This window comes from Carcharhinus amblyrhynchos, chromosome 21, assembly GCF_965287045.1.
Source record: "Carcharhinus amblyrhynchos chromosome 21, sCarAmb.v2.hapA, whole genome shotgun sequence".
Classification (NCBI taxonomy): Eukaryota; Metazoa; Chordata; class Chondrichthyes; order Carcharhiniformes; family Carcharhinidae; genus Carcharhinus; species Carcharhinus amblyrhynchos.
This window is the reverse complement of record NC_137344.1, coordinates 4636905-4653703: the sequence shown is the minus strand read 5'-3', so window position 1 is coordinate 4653703 and position 16799 is coordinate 4636905. Positions and strand designations below refer to the sequence as shown.

General features: G+C 50.9%; 1 protein-coding gene across 1 annotated transcript in view; it reads left to right on the top strand.

Annotated features, from left to right (window-relative positions):
* Positions 1-16063, top strand: part of rhbdl3 (rhomboid, veinlet-like 3 (Drosophila)) — a 59374-nt gene extending 43311 nt beyond the window's left edge. The window contains exons 6-9 of the mRNA XM_080209329.1: positions 130-242; positions 11189-11289; positions 14126-14186; positions 15578-16063. Of these exons, the coding sequence (XP_080065455.1) occupies positions 130-242; positions 11189-11289; positions 14126-14186; positions 15578-15849 (547 nt within the window). The 3' untranslated portion in view covers positions 15850-16063. The remainder of the gene's footprint in view (positions 1-129; positions 243-11188; positions 11290-14125; positions 14187-15577) is intronic.
* Positions 16064-16799: the final 736 nt, after the last annotated feature.

Here is a 16799-nt window from a genome sequence, read left to right as displayed (position 1 = left end):
CCTGGGGGAGGCGAGAGATCCCATCAATATCCCGTGGGATTGGCGGAGCGCCAGACTCCTGATTGTTCCACTCGGAGCTGAGGTTTTATTGAGGATGTTTTCTGACTGCGAAAGTCTTTTTTGTTCCAGGATTGAGCACTTGGGCTTCAATGTGGTATTACAGCTCCTGGTCGGAGTTCCTCTCGAGATGGTGCACGGTGCTCTCCGCATTAGCTTTGTCTACCTCGCTGGAGTGCTCGCAGGTAAAACAATCTGAGGGGAAATCAGGTACAACATCTGGTGCCAAGTCCGGCTCCAAATTTACCTGTACCTTCTTCTAGGACACTCTCTAACTCTTCCCAAAGTTCTCCAACCTTTTCCAATGTTCTCTAACTGTCCCTGATGGACTTCCCCATTTTAAAGTGGGGTCTGTTGAGTTTGGTTCTAATTTGTGCACAGCAAGCTCCCACAAATGAGTTAAATCACCAGACATTCTGTTTTAGATTTGATTTGATTTATCATGGTCACATGCATAACAAGCAGTGAAAAGTATTATTTCTTGCGCGCTATACAATCAAAGCATACCATTCATAGAGAAGGAAAGGAGAGAGTGCAGAATGTAGGGTTACAGTCACAGCGAGGGTATAGAGAAAGGTCATCTTAATGCGAGGTCCATTCAAAAGTCTGATGGCAGCAGGGAAGAAGCTGTTTTTGAGTTGGTTGGTATGTGATCTCAGACCTTTGTATCTTTTTCCTGATGGAAGAAGGTGGAAGAGAGAATGTCCGGAATGTGCTGGCTGCTTTTCCGAGGCAGCAGGAACTGTAGACAGAGTCGGTGGGTGGGAGGCTGGTTTGAGTGATGGACTGGACTTCATTCACCACCCTTTGTAGTTTCTTGCAGTCTTGGACAGAGCAGGAGCCCATACCAAGCTGTGATACAACCAGAAAGAATACTTTCTATGATGCATCTGTAGAAATTGGTGCAAGTCGTAGTGGACATGCCAAATTTCCTTAGTCTCCTGAGAAAGTAAAGGTGTTGATGGGCTTTCCTAACTACAGCGTCCGCATGGAGGGACCAGGACAGGTTGTTGGTGATCTGGACACATAAAGATTTGAAGCCCTCGACCATTTCTACTTCATCCCCATTGATGTAGACAGGGACATGTCCTCCACAACACTTCCTGAAGTCGATGACTATCTCCTTTGTTTTGTTGACATTGAGGGAGAGATTATTGTCCCGCACCAGTTCACCAGATTCTCTATCTCATTCCTGTACTCCGTCTCATCATTGTTTGAGATCTGACCCACGATGGTGGTACCATCAGCAAACTTGATATTGGTTGAGGGATAAATATTGGCCAGGACTCTGGGGGAACCCGCCCCCCCCCTCATTTTCTTTAAAACACCCGTACAAACAAGCAGACAGGGTCTCAGTTTAACAATTCATGCAAAATATGACACCTCCAACAATGCAGCATCCCCCAGTTCTGTGATTGACACTGTAAATTATGCATTTGGGTCTCTGGAGGGAGATTTGAACCGATGATTTTCTGGTTGAGTACTACCCAATTAGCCCCAGCTAACGCTCTGTACTAAACAGCAGAAACAGCTCCTGATAGTGTCACTGGGTAATCTGTTTAACCAGTAGAGGGAGGTCCAACCAATCAATCTGGTGGTGAACACAGCAATCAGTCTAACCAATGGATAGAGTATTGACCAGTTTAACCAGTAAGAGTATTAACTCGTTTAATCGAGAGTGTTGATTGTTTTAACCAGAGAGAAGTGTTTGATTTAAACAGTGGAAGTGTCTTAACTGACCAGGTCAGAATGAAAAACAGTTAAAGTTTATTTATTAGTAAGGCTTACATTAACACTGCAATGAAGTTATTGTGAAAATCCCCTAGTCGCCACACTCCAGCACCTGTTCTGGTACATTGAGGGAAAATTTAGCACGGCCAATGCTCCTAACCAGCACGTCTTTTGGACTGTGGGAGGAAACCGGGGCAAACCCACGCAGACACGGGGAGAACATGCAAACTCCGCCCAGACAGTGACCCGAGCTGGGAATTGAAACCGGGTCCTGGCGCTGTGAGGCAGCAGTGCTGAACACTGTGCCGCCCAGAATTAAAGAGGGGATATAGATCTGATTTTGATGCTTTTGTGAAAGACTTTTGTTTTATCTGGAACTTGTGCTGACTGTGACTCAGGCGGAAGTCAAAGCAAGTTGTGATTGCAAACAGCTGGCTGGAAGATGTGAGTTTAGAGAAAAGGAGCAGAGAAAAACAACTTGAACTGGCGGACAGTTTGTGGGATATTTTGTTGTGGTTCTTGCTGCTCTGTCTCTGAATTAATTCCATGACTTGTTTCTGTCAAAGACAAAACAGGAGCTCGGGAGCCAGGCTCATGCTGTTCGAATTCCCGGTGTCCTTTTCTCTTTAATCCAGATGTTTTGCTAATATTGAGCCCATTTTGACTGAGAAAGATGCCAAAGTTCAGCCTGTGCCAAGTTAACTGGCCCTAGTTAGTGACGTTTGTGGAATTTTTCAGGGAAGCTGTTTGAGGATTGGAGAGTTAGTTCCGTGGGCAATGGCTCTGACTATCCACACAGACCCAATACAGTCACAGAGGAACATCGGCCCCTGTGTATTCGTTGCGTGGTCATGGGACAAACATTTGGAGCCCGATTTTACCATCTTCGTTCTAAGCGCTGAGTGCAGATCCACCTTAGAAATCTGCTTTTAGGCGCCCCCATACGCACTCAGCCTGGAAAAATAAATCGCCAGTCCCATTCGCGCTGTGGATGGGGCTCAGTGCACCCGAAACGATTGGACCCCTGAACTGGACATGCCCAGTTAGAAACAAATTCAAAAAACGCACCTGTCGTATCGTCCCCAGGGCACAAACAGCAGAGAAAGCGGCTCAGGAGTGAAAAGTGGGAGCAATGGCCCCCACACACATCACTGTCCCCCTTATCCACCCCCCCCACTACCCACACACATCACTGTCCCCCTTATCCACCCCCCCCACTACCCACACACATCACTGTCCCCCTTATCCACCCCCCCCACTACCCACACACATCACTGTCCCCCTTATCCACCCCCCCACTACCCACACACATCACTGTCCCCCTTATCCACCCCCCCCACTGCCCACACACATCACTGTCCCCCTTATCCACCCCCCCCACTACCCACACACATCACTGTCCCCCTTATCCACCCCCCCCCACTACCCACACACATCACTGTCCCCCTTATCCACCCCCCCCACTGCCCACACACATCACTGTCCCCCTTATCCCCCCCCCTCACTACCCACACACATCACTGTCCCCCTTATCCACCCCCCCCACTGCCCACACACATCACTGTCCCCCTTATCCCCCCCCCCACTACCCACACACATCACTGTCCCCCTTATCCACCCCCCCCCCACTACCCACACACATCACTGTCCCCCTTATCCACCCCCCCCACTCCCCACACACATCACTGTCCCCCTTATCCACCCCCCCCACTACCCACACACATCACTGTCCCCCTTATCCACCCCCCCACTACCCACACACATCACTAACCCCCTTATCCACCCCCCCACTACCCACACACATCACTGTCCCCCTTATCCACCCCCCCCACTGCCCACACACATCACTGTCCCCCTTATCCCCCCCCCTCACTACCCACACACATCACTGTCCCCCTTATCCCCCCCCCACTACCCACACACATCACTGTCCCCCTTATCCACCCCCCCCCCCACTACCCACACACATCACTGTCCCCCTTATCCACCCCCCCCCACTACCCACACACATCACTGTCCCCCTTATCCACCCCCCCCACTCCCCACCAACATCACTGTCCCCCTTATCCACCCCCCCCACTACCCACACACATCACTGTCCCCCTTATCCACCCCCACCACTGCCCACGCACATCACTGTCCCCCTTATCCACCCCCCCCACTCCCCACACACATCACTGTCCCCCTTATCCACCCCCCCCACTACCCACACACATCACTGTCCCCCTTATCCACCCCCCCCACTCCCCACACACATCACTGTCCCCCTTATCCACCCCCCCCACTACCCACACACATCACTGTCCCCCTTATCCACCCCCCCACTACCCACACACATCACTGTCCCCCTTATCCACCCCCCCCCACCCACACACATCACTGTCCCCCTTATCCACCCCCCCCCACCCACACACATCACTGTCCCCCTTATCCACCCCCCCCACTACCCACACACATCCCTGTCCCCCTTATCCACCCCCCTCACTACCCACACACATCACTGTCCCCCTTATCCACTCCCCCCACTACCCACACACATCACTGTCCCCCTTATCCACCCCCCACCACTGCCCACGCACATCACTGTCCCCCTTATCCACCCCCCCCACTCCCCACACACATCACTGTCCCCCTTATCCACCCCCCCCACTACCCACACACATCACTGTCCCCCTTATCCACCCCCCCCACTACCCATACACATCACTGTCCCCCTTATCCACCCCCCCCACTACACACACACATCACTGTCCCCCTTATCCACCCCCCCCATTACCCACACACATCACTGTCCCCCTTATCCACCCCCCCCACTACCCACACACATCACTGTCCCCCTTATCCACCCCCAACTACCCACACACATCACTGTCCCCCTTATCCACCCCCCCACTACCCACACACATCACTGACCCCCTTATCCCCCCCCAACTACCCACACACATCACTGTCCCCCTTATCCACCCCCCCACTACCCACACACATCACTGACCCCCTTATCCACCCCCCACTACCCACACACATCACTGTCCCCCTTATCCACCCCCAACTACCCACACACATCACTGTCCCCCTTATCCACCCCCCCACTACCCACACACATCACTGACCCCCTTATCCCCCCCCAACTACCCACACACATCACTGTCCCCCTTATCCACCCCCCCACTACCCACACACATCACTGACCCCCTTATCCACCCCCCACTACCCACACACATCACTGTCCCCCTTATCCACCCCCCACTACCCACACACATCACTGTCCCCCTTATCCACCCCCCCACTACCCACACACATCACTGTCCCCCTTATCCACCCCCCACTACCCACACACATCACTGTCCCCCTTATCCAACCCCCCCACTACCCACACACATCACTGTCCCCCTTATCCACCCCCCCACTACCCACACACATCACTGTCCCCCTTATCCAACCCCCCCACTACCCACACACATCACTGTCCCCCTTATCCAACCCCCACTACCCACACACATCACTGTCCCCCTTATCCACCCCCCCACTACCCACAGACATCACTGTCCCCCTTATCCACCCCCCACTACCCACACACATCACTGTCCCCCTTATCCAACCCCCCCACTACCCACACACATCACTGTCCCCCTTATCCACCCCCCCACTACCCACACACATCACTGTCCCCCTTATCCAACCCCCACTACCCACACACATCACTGTCCCCCTTATCCACCCCCCCCCCACTACCCACACACATCACTGTCCCCCTTATCCACCCCCCCCCCACTACCCACACACATCACTGTCCCCCTTATCCACACCCCCCCCACTACCCACACACATCACTGTCCCCCTTATCCACCCCCCCCCCACTACCCACACACATCACTGTCCCCCTTATCCACCCCCCCCCCACTACCCACACACATCACTGTCCCCCTTATCCACCCCCCCCACTACCCACACACATCACTGTCCCCCTTATCCACCCCCCCACTACCCACAGACATCACTGTCCCCCTTATCCACCCCCCCACTACCCACACACATCACTGTCCCCCTTATCCACCCCCCCACTACCCACACACATCACCGTCCCCCTTATCCACCCCCCCACTACCCACACACATCACTGTCCCCCTTATCCACCCCCCCACTACCCACAGACATCACTGTCCCCCTTATCCACCCCCCCACTACCCACACACATCACTGTCCCCCTTATCCACCCCCCCACTACCCACACACATCACTGTCCCCCTTATCCACCCCCCCACTACCCACACACATCACTGTCCCCCTTATCCACCCCTCCCCCCACTACCCACACACATCACTGTCCCCCTTATCCACCCCCCCCACTACCCACACACATCACTGTCCCCCTTATCCACCCCCCCCCACTACCCACACACATCACTGTCCCCCTTATCCACCCCCCCACTACCCACACACATCACTGTCCCCCTTATCCACCCCCCCACTACCCACAGACATCACTGTCCCCCTTATCCACCCCCCCACTACCCACACACATCACTGTCCCCCTTATCCACCCCCCCACTACCCACACACATCACTGTCCCCCTTATCCACCCCCCCACTACCCACAGACATCACTGTCCCCCTTATCCACCCCCCCCACTACCCACACACATCACTGTCCCCCTTATCCACCCCCCCACTACCCACACACATCACTGTCCCCCTTATCCACCCCCCCACTACCCACACACATCACTGTCCCCCTTATCCACCCCCCCACTACCCACAGACATCACTGTCCCCCTTATCCACCCCCCCACTACCCACACACATCACCGTCCCCCTTATCCACCCCCCCACTACCCACACACATCACTGTCCCCCTTATCCACCCCCCCACTACCCACAGACATCACTGTCCCCCTTATCCACCCCCCCACTACCCACACACATCACTGTCCCCCTTATCCACCCCCCCACTACCCACAGACATCACTGTCCCCCTTATCCACCCCCCCACTACCCACACACATCACTGTCCCCCTTATCCACCCCCCCCCACTACCCACACACATCACTGTCCCCCTTATCCACCCCCCCCCCACTACCCACACACATCACTGTCCCCCTTATCCACCCCCCCCACTACCCACAGACATCACTGTCCCCCTTATCCACCCCCCCCATTACCCACACACATCACTGTCCCCCTTATCCACCCCCCCACTACCCACACACATCACTGACCCCCTTATCCACCCCCCCCACTACCCACACACATCACTGTCCCCCTTATCCACCCCCCCCACTACCCACACACATCACTGTCCCCCTTATCCACCCCCCCCACTACCCACACACATCACTGTCCCCCTTATCCACCCCCCCACTACCCACACACATCACTGACCCCCTTATCCACCCCCCCCACTACCCACACACATCACTGTCCCCCTTATCCACCCCCCCACTACCCACACACATCACTGACCCCCTTATCCACCCCCCCTCCCCACTACCCAGGCTGATGGCAACCCCCTGCCCCCTTCTCCCCCACCAATTTCCCGCAGCTGACCCCCCTGCCCCCGACCAGTGATCCAATTTACCTGCCTCGCCCCCCCCACCCCCCGCCCCCCCCCCCCCCCCCCCCCCCACCAGACAACGGTCTGGTCTCACTCCCCCCCCCCCTCCCCTCCCACTGCTCCAGAGGAACATCTGACCCACCTCCTCCTCCCCACCCCCCAAACCAGACACCAATCCGGCCTCACTTCCCCCCCTCCCCCCTCCCCAGAGAATGATCTGACCCCCCTCCCCCCAGGGAGCCGCTGGAAGTTCTGAACTCACTCTTCAGCAGCTGGAGCGCCCGATTCAGACATTTATTCAGCAGTTCCGTTACGGGGCGGTTCCCGATCGGCAAACGTGGTGTTAAAGGGGGGAAACGCTGATAAAGTTGGGCGGGCAGTTCGTCCATTCAATTTACATACACGCAGATGCATTTAACTCTTCATTACCCCCGTTTTGGGCACGTGTCGGCTCACCGCCATTCCCGGGTTTCGGTAAAGTTGGGAATCTGGGCGGACGCGGACACGGGTCACGTTAACGGCCTCACACCCGACTTCATCAGGTTTTCGCGCCCGAAAACCGATGGTAAAATCGGGCCCTTGGAGAGGTGGTTTCCAAAAGATCTGAACAAAATCGAATAAGATTAAATAAAGTCCAAGAATAAAATAGAAAGAAAGACTTAAAATTATTTATAGCCCAGAATTGAGCCATTTAGCCCACAGATCACTATCCGTGTTCAGGCTGTCTCTGAGTTTCCCTCCACATCTATCCACCTAACCCTGGTAATGTCAACTCTCTCTTTCTCCCTCCTCTTGCACTTATAGGGAGCTCGTGACCCCAGCACACGCTTTAAGCCATTGAGGTACTTTTGAAATGTAGTCACTATTGTAATTTAACAATATTATTCAAATCACAGTTAGATAAACAGATTAGGGGAGATTGTGGTGTTTCAAATTTATTTATTAGTGTCACAAGTAGGCTTACATTAACACTGCAATGAAGTTACTGTGAAAATCCCCTAGTCACCACACTCCGGCACCTGGTTGGCCACACTGAGAGAGAATTTAGCATGGCCAGTGCACCTAACCAGCACGTCTTTGGACTGTGGGAGGAAACTGGAGCACCCGGAGGAAACCCACAGGGATGCAGGGAGAATGTGCCGACTCCGCACAGTGTGGGAGTCACTCAAGCTGGGGTGTTCCTGGCACTGTGAGGCAGCAGTGCTAACCACTGTGCCACCGTGCTGTGGTGTAGCGGCAATGTCACTGGACTCATAATCCAGAAGCCCTGGGTAATGCTCTGGGGGACACGGGTTCCACCACGACAGCTAGTGGAATTTCAATTCAATGAATAAAAATCTGGAACTGAAAGCTAATATCATGAGAATTACCGTCGATTGGCGTAAACATCGTCTGGTTCACTAATGTCCTTTAGGGAAGGAAATCTGCCATCCTCACCTGGTCTGGCCTACATGTAACTCCAGGCCCACAGCAATGGGGTTGACTCTTAACCACCCTCTGAAATGACCAAGCAGGGCACTCAGTTCCTGGGCAAATGCTGACCCAGCCAGTGATGCTCACATCCCAGGAAAGAATAAAGAGAAAATCCACAAGAGAGGGAAGGATTAAAGGATACACTATTGGGCTGAGATGAAGTGAGATAGGAGTGAGCAGTGAGTCAGATGTAAATTTTAAATAAAAGATTCCCCCAGGAAGGGTAGCTGGTATCATCAGCACAATCTCAGGCTGTTTCTAATGACCCACTTACTGATGGAATGCTGACTACCAGGAAGTGAGCTGATGACATGGTTCAAGTGTCCCAAAGCTGCTGCTTTATCAATTTGTCAATATCAGCCTCAGTAATAACCTGAAGACCCCGAGTGCGTGTCAGAAAGGACAAATCGGTCGATTTCCAATCAGCTCGCTGGTAATAGAAATGAATTATGTCCTGTGTCTGTGATGTGTGTACTTCAGTAAAATCAGAATATTAACGTGTGTGTGTGTGTGTGTGTGTGTGTGTGCGCGCGAGTCTGTGCATGTGTGTGTGCACATGCCTGCGTGTGTGAGTGCATGTGTGTGTTTGTATGCATGCGTGTGTTGTATGTATGTGTGTGTGTGCACGTGTGTGTATGCATGCATGCATGTGTTGTATGTATGTGTGTGTGTGTGTATGCATGCATGTGTGTATATGTATGTGTGTGTATGCATGTGTGCTTGTGTGTCTGTGTGTGTGCACGCACGCACACACGTGTGTGTGTGTGTGTGTGTGTGTGAAGATAACTGGGATCCCGCTGTGTGCAGATTGACCGCGATGTTTCATTCATTGCTGGATTGGCTGTAAAGTAATTTGGGAGATCCTAAGCTTGCCGTAGAATGCAGGGTCTCTCTTTGAATGTGGAAGCAGAGCACCCAGGAGGTTAATGTATTTCCTGTACAGCTCTGAGGCTTCAGGCCAGCTAGGCTGTGAGCCGTGCAGTTACTAATCCCAGCTAGGACTGTACCAGAACAGCTACGATCAATGTTTCCTCAGCATTGGGAAAAGGAAATGATCATTTCACCAAAGCTCAGCACCGACAGATAGAACTGGGAAAAAAGAAAACTTTGGAAGAGGAACACAGAGGAAGCTGGTTCCTTACCTTACATTTCACACCAACATCTCAGGCCTGTGGTAATCATGAGAGTAAACGCAGTATTCCATCATGGACAGGAAGACTAAACCTCTATAGTCCCACCTGGAATTCCCTCCCTTAATCTCTCCACCTCTTTACTCCTCTCTCCACTGCCAGGATGCTTCTTAAGACCTATCTCTTTCGTTTTAAAGTTAATTTTATTAGTATCACATTAGGCTTACATTAACACTGCAATGAAGTTACTGTGAAAATCCCCCAATCGCCACACTCCGGCGCCTGTTTGGGTAACACTGAGGGAGAATTTAGCATGGACAATGCTCCTAACCAGCACATTTTCGGGCTGTGGAAGGAAACCGGAGCACCCGGAGGAATCCACGCAGACACAGGGAGAACGCACAGACAGTGACTCAAGCCGGGAATCGAACCCAGATCTCTGGTGCTGTGAGGTAACAGTGCTAAACATTGTGCCACTGTGCCAGCCCAATGGAAAATGACCCGACAATCTTTGAGTAATATTGGTTAAGGACAATATTGTCCTGAATATTGGGCAGGACAAGTATGCCTAAGAGGGCAGATAGGACAATGCTTTAATGTTGTATTTGAAAGACGGCACCGCTGACAATGCAGCACTCCCTCACTGTACCCGGATCCCTGACGCTGTGGGGCAGCGGTGCTAAGCATTGCGCCACCGTACCATCCCCCTTCTGATCACCTGACCTAATATCATCTCATGTGGCTCAGTGTAAAATTTCCATATCAAAACATCCTTCGGATATTTTTCTGCATTATTTGATCTGATTTGGTTTATTGTCACGTGTACTGGGATACAGTGAAAAGTATTGTTTCTTGCGTGCTGTACAGACAAAGCATACCGTCCATAGAGAAGGAAAGGAGAGAGTGCAGAATGTAGTGTTACAGTCATAGCGAGGGTGTAGAGAAAGATCAACTTAATGCGAGGTAGGTCCATTCAAAAGTCTGACAGCAGCAGGGAAGAAGCTGTTCTTGAGTCACTTGGTACGTGACCTCAGACTTTTGTATCTTTTTCCTGACGGAAGAAGGTGGAGGAGAGACTGTCCGGGGTGCGTGGGGTCCTTTATTTTACTGGCTGCTTTGCCAAGGCAATGGGAAGTGTAGACAGAGTCAGTGGATGGGAGACTGGTTTAAAACTGCTGTATAAATACAACAATAGTTATCTGCTGAAGCCTCACCTCTCTCTCTCTCTCTCTGTCCCATTCACAGGTTCACTTGCTGCCTCAGTAGCTGATATGACTGCACCGGTAGCTGGCTCTTCAGGAGGGGTTTATGCTCTCGTCTCCGCGCATCTAGCTAATGTCGTCATGGTAACTGTAATCACTTGTAACTGTAATAACTCCCAAGGTGCTTTATTATAAAACAAAATTTGACAGCTGACAAGGCACAGCTCTGAGATTTGTGAAGACCCACAATTTATGGAGGGAATGATTTGTGTCATTGACCCGTCACAAAGTGATTTCCTTTTTGCTGCGTTTTCCTTGGAGAGAATCCCCGGTTATAAAATGTCTAAATACATTGATTGGTTATCGGGCTTATAGATCAGTTTTGAGATTTATTCATTTTCAGGAATCATAGAGTCGTAGAGGTTTACAGCAAGGAATCAGGCCCTTCGGCCCAACTTGTCCAGGCTAGTCCCAATTGTCCACATTTGGCCCACACCCCTCTATACCCATCTTACCCATGTAACTAACTGCTTTTTAAAAGACAAAATTGTACCCACCTCTGCTACTACCTCTGGCAGCTTATTCCAGACACTTACACCCTGTGTGTGAAAAAACTGCCCTCCGGACACTTTTGTATCTCTCCCCTCTCCCCTGAAACCTATGTCCTCTAGTTTTAGACTCCCCTCCCTTTGGGGGAGTTAGGATTGGCAGAAGGGAATCAGAATTTTTAAATTTTGGCATTCAATCTCGAGGTGCGGATCTCACAGCTGGGGGTTGTTATTTATCACCTTAGCTACTCTGGGGTGATGTGGCAGCTTTTTAAATTTAATGGCAGTTTGGTACACCTCAGGAGTTTGTCCAACCAACTCAGCAAGAAGTTAAAAGTCAACCGGTTTGATGTGAGACTGGATCCAGATAGACCAGACCGTAAAGGGGAGCAGATTTCCAGCTCTTCAGGAAACAGTTGGATTTTTACAGCAATCCAGCAGCTTCCTGGTCATGTTTGCTGATATCAGCGTTTTAGACCATAAGACAATAAGATATAGGAGAAGAATCTACAAGATGCACCACAACAATTCACCAAAGATCCTTAGACAGCACCTTCCAAACCCACAACCACCGAGAATCATAGAATCATAGAAAAACTACAGCACAAACAGGCCCTTCGGCCCACAAGTTGCGCCAATCTTATCTCTACCTACTAGGCTTACCTATAACCCTCAATCCTATTAAGTCCCATGTACTCATCCAGAAGTCTCTTAAAAGACCCTATCGAATTTGCCTCCACCACCACCGACAGCAGCCGATTCCACTCACCCACCACCCTCTGAGTGAAAAACTTACCCCTGACATCTCCTCTGTACCTACTCCCCAGTACCTTAAACCTGTGTCCTCTTGTGGCAGCCATTTCAGCCTCTGAGAATCCACCACTTGCATCTAGAAGGAGAAGGGTAGCAGATACAAGCCACTCACCATCCTGACTTGGAAATATATCGGCCGTTCCTTCGCAGTCACTGGGTCAAAATCCTGGAATTCCCTCCCTAACGGCATAGCGGGTCAACCCACAGCACACGGACTGCAGCGATTCAAGAAGGCAGCTCACCACCACCTTCACAAGGGCAATAAATGCTGGCCCACAAATGAATTTTAAAAATTAGGCCATTTGGCCCATCGAGTCTGCTCTGCCATTCAGTCATGGCTGATATGATTCTCATCCCCATTCTCCGGCCTTCTCCCCATAACCCCTGATCCCATTATTGATCTAGAACTAGTTATCTTTGTCTCAATGACCTGGCCTCCACAGCCCTCTGAGTGCCACAGATTCACCACCCTCTGCCTTCCTAGAAATGTTTAATAAAATTAGTTCAAGTTCTCAATCTGCCCATATGGGATTGGAATTCACGAATTCGGACTATAACCAACACAGTATCCCCTGACTTGCTCTCTCACTATCACCTAAGCTGCTATTCCTCACCAATGTAACGGGGCACTTGCTGAGGGTCCTGTTCTGTGTAATGATACCTTCCATAGAGAGACATGTTTGGTCACGTCAGCCGACAGATAGACAACTGTCTTAACAGAAGTAAAAATCCATTCCTACATCCCAGCTTAAGGCCTGTTCTAACCATAGGGTTCTTACTGATTGTTTTAAATAAGGTTCAGTAGCCTTGGGACATCCCTGGTAACGTATTAGGATGTGCATGTTATTGATGTTTTTCTCTTTTAATTCACAGGTGCTTTGGTCCGTCTTGTTGTCCAACGAGGGGCATACACGCGATGGGTCGTACGAGGGCTGCTCTTGGTTGTTTCAAGAGTAGCCTAGTACTTCATGTCATTAGTGTACGATTAAACTGGACCAGATGCTGGGCAAGACGACAGCTCAGTGACTATCACTGTTTGCTGTACAGACACATGGATTTGGGCCGGTGTCTGTGGGAGTTTGCGCATTCTCCCCATGCTTGCGTGGGTTTTCTCCGGGTGCTCCGGTTTCCTCCCACACCCCAAAGATGTGCTATTAGGCTGATTGAATGCCATAGGCATAGATAAGGGTCATGGGTGTAGGGGGGACTTGTAGTGTTAAAATGGCGGCGTGGGCTCGTTGGGCTGAAGGGCCTGTTTCCCGGGCTGTTTTTGTTCTTTGTTCTTTGTTACAGGCCTGTAACGAAATGGAAAACAAGTTTTTCCTCCTGACCGCTTATCAGTGACCCTTCCTGTCAGCTACTTCCATGTTTTGGTAACATTATAAACAGATTATCTTTTTATATAAACGCTGACGTCCTAACTGAACTGGAACGTGTTCCATCACCTGCACAAACACCCCTCACCCACTCGTAACTGTTGATGGACACAAAATCAGACATTATAATTCAGATAAATAGGTCAGAGGGTGGGGGGGAGAGAGGAATGCGGTGTCCGCATCAATATAGAAAGTGCATTATCTCACCATAAGGTTTATAAAGTGACAATGTTTCTTTTCTAGAGCTGGTCAGGAATGAGATGTCAGTTCAAGATGGTCCGGATGGGAATAGCGATGATTTGCAGTAAGTACCAGCGGAAAATGTGTTGATCGTTCCTGTGCAGAATGGAGCCAAACACAGAAAATGCTGGAAAATCTCAGCAGGTCTGACATCGTCTGTTGGGGGAGAATGGAGCCAATGTTTCGAGTCTGGATGACTCTTGGTCAAAGTTTGCATCCGCAGTGTTTTGCTTTTATCTTGGTGGACAGAGCCGGCTATTAGGGCCGATTTCAGGGTTGGTGCAGCCCGTGTCCTGTGTTTGCCGCCTGAGGTTTAAACAGTTACAATGGCCAAAATATTACATCCAAAAGATACAAGTTTGATGAGTTGAGCCAATCCTTGTAAAGGTCACCGCCTTCTGTTCACTCTCAGCAAGTTTGTAAAGGGGAAGGGTCACTGAGGTTCCTGAGCCAGAATAATATCCAGTCACCATCCCATCCAATCCCTCCCACCACTGTTAACGGCTGCACACAACGATTGTGGAATGGGACTTGTTGAGACCAAACGCCCTAATGCAATACTGAGGGAATGCTGTAATGTTGGCGGATGCACTTTTCCCATGAACCACTAATCTGAGACCCCTGTCTATTCTCACTGATATAAAATATCCTGGACACTGGCAGGGGATTTTCCTCCAGTGATCCGGCTGATATTTATCCCTCAGTCAATATTACAGAAGCAGATTACCTGGTCATTAACACACTGCTGTTTGTAGGATCTTGCTGTACATAGATTGGCTGTTATGAGTTCCTGACATAGTGACTAAATTTTAGAAAGTGTTTATTTGGCCATGAAACACTTTGGGACACCGCAGGGCCATGGAGGAGGTGATATGGTGCTACAGTGGTTAGCACTGCTGCCTCACAGTACCAGGGACCTGGGTCAGGGGGCCGTCCATCCCGACTGTCTGCCTCTCTACCGCGGCTATGTTCGCGGCCAGGTGTCCCTGGAGAGGGAGCATGCGGTGTCCGCAGGCACTGTCGAGGCCTTCCGTACCCGTTGGGCACCGCAGGGGCTGAGGTGCGTTATAGACCCCGACAATCACATGTTGATTTGATGTGTCTTAAGTTTCCTTTGTACTTTTTGTTTTTGAGTGGGCCGTTCCCCTTCCTTTTGGGGAGGTGCCCCTTTTACTTTGTAATTTGAGTTTGTCTACTTGGTTTGACCCGAAAGAACCCCCCCCCAGGGACCTGGGTTCGATTCCTGGCTCGGGTCACTGTCTGTGAGGAGTTTGCACATTCTCCCCGTGTCTGTGTGGGTTTCCTCCGAGTGCTCCAGTTTCCCCACAGGGTCTGAAAGACATGCTGGTTAGGTGCCGGAGTGTGGCGACTAGGGGAATTTCACAGTAACTTCATTGCAATGTGAACGTAAGCCTTACTAGTGACTAATAAATAAACTGTAACTTTTCTTTTCAGTGAGCCTGGAGTTTGGCCGTGCTGTCTGGCTGAGATTCCACCCACCTGCCCACCCGGCTTGCACTCAGCCCAGCTTCGTGTCTCACCTCGGTGGAGTGATGGTGGGAATCACGCTGGGGGTGGTGGTCCTCAGGAACTACGAGCAGAGACTCCACGAGCAGACCATTTGGTGGATCTTCCTCCTCATCTACCTTCTCTTTGTTTTCTTTGCTGTGCTCTGGAACATCTTCGCCTACAGTCTGTTAGATATCCGGCTGCTACCACCAGCCTAACACGTTTTGGGACTGGCCTCTTTTAAAGCTGAGGTGTGAGTGAGGACTACACAAAGACGTGTTCAAAACTCAATGTCAACAAACTGAACCAGTTGGACAAAAACACAACAGGATGATGAGAGAGGATTCCACCCAGTCTAATTAAAGCATGTGATGAGATGAAACTGGACTTGGGCCTCATGGAGGCACAGTGGTTAGCATGGCTGCCTCACAGCGCCAGGGACTCGGGTTCAATTCCGGCCTTGGGTCATTGTCAGTGTGGAGTTTGCACATTCTCCCTGTGTCTGTGTGAGTTTCCTCCGGGTGCTCCGGTTTCCTTCCACACTATAAAGATATGTTGGTTACGTTGATTGGCCGTGTTAAATTAGTGTCAGGGAGATTAGCAGGGTAAATAAGTGGGGTACGGGGATAGGGCCTGGGTTTGATTGTTGTCAGTGCAGACTCAATGGGCCAAATGGCCTCCTTCTGCACTGTAGGGATTCGATGGTTCAATCATGATGCTCAGAAGAATGGGACACTTTACTGAGCTGCTAAGGATTCTTTTTCACGTGGCCAGTACTGACTTGCTCTGATGAGATGCTAATTCCATTAATGAACCTTGATTTTTAAAAAAGCACCTTGAATTGGAGGGCGGATCTCTGCTGACTGAAGGTGCCTCCAAAACCTCCAGCAAAAAGAACTTCACTTTGAATCCGAGAGTGACTCATAACACAATGATCCCAGCAATCCAGTAATGCCAGTCTCTGCCCCATCCACAAGTGTGTGGGAATTTGGCTGTGGAACAAATTGGCAGCGGCGCACTGGGGAAGGGCAAGCAAAGGGGCCTTAGCAGCCGTATTATAAGAAAGGATTACAAAAAAAGAAGCCAGGGAGTTTATTCCAGATGACTTTGCTGTGGGACCCGATTGTAAATGTAACATTGAACGTCAGCTGAGGATGCCCCCTGTAGC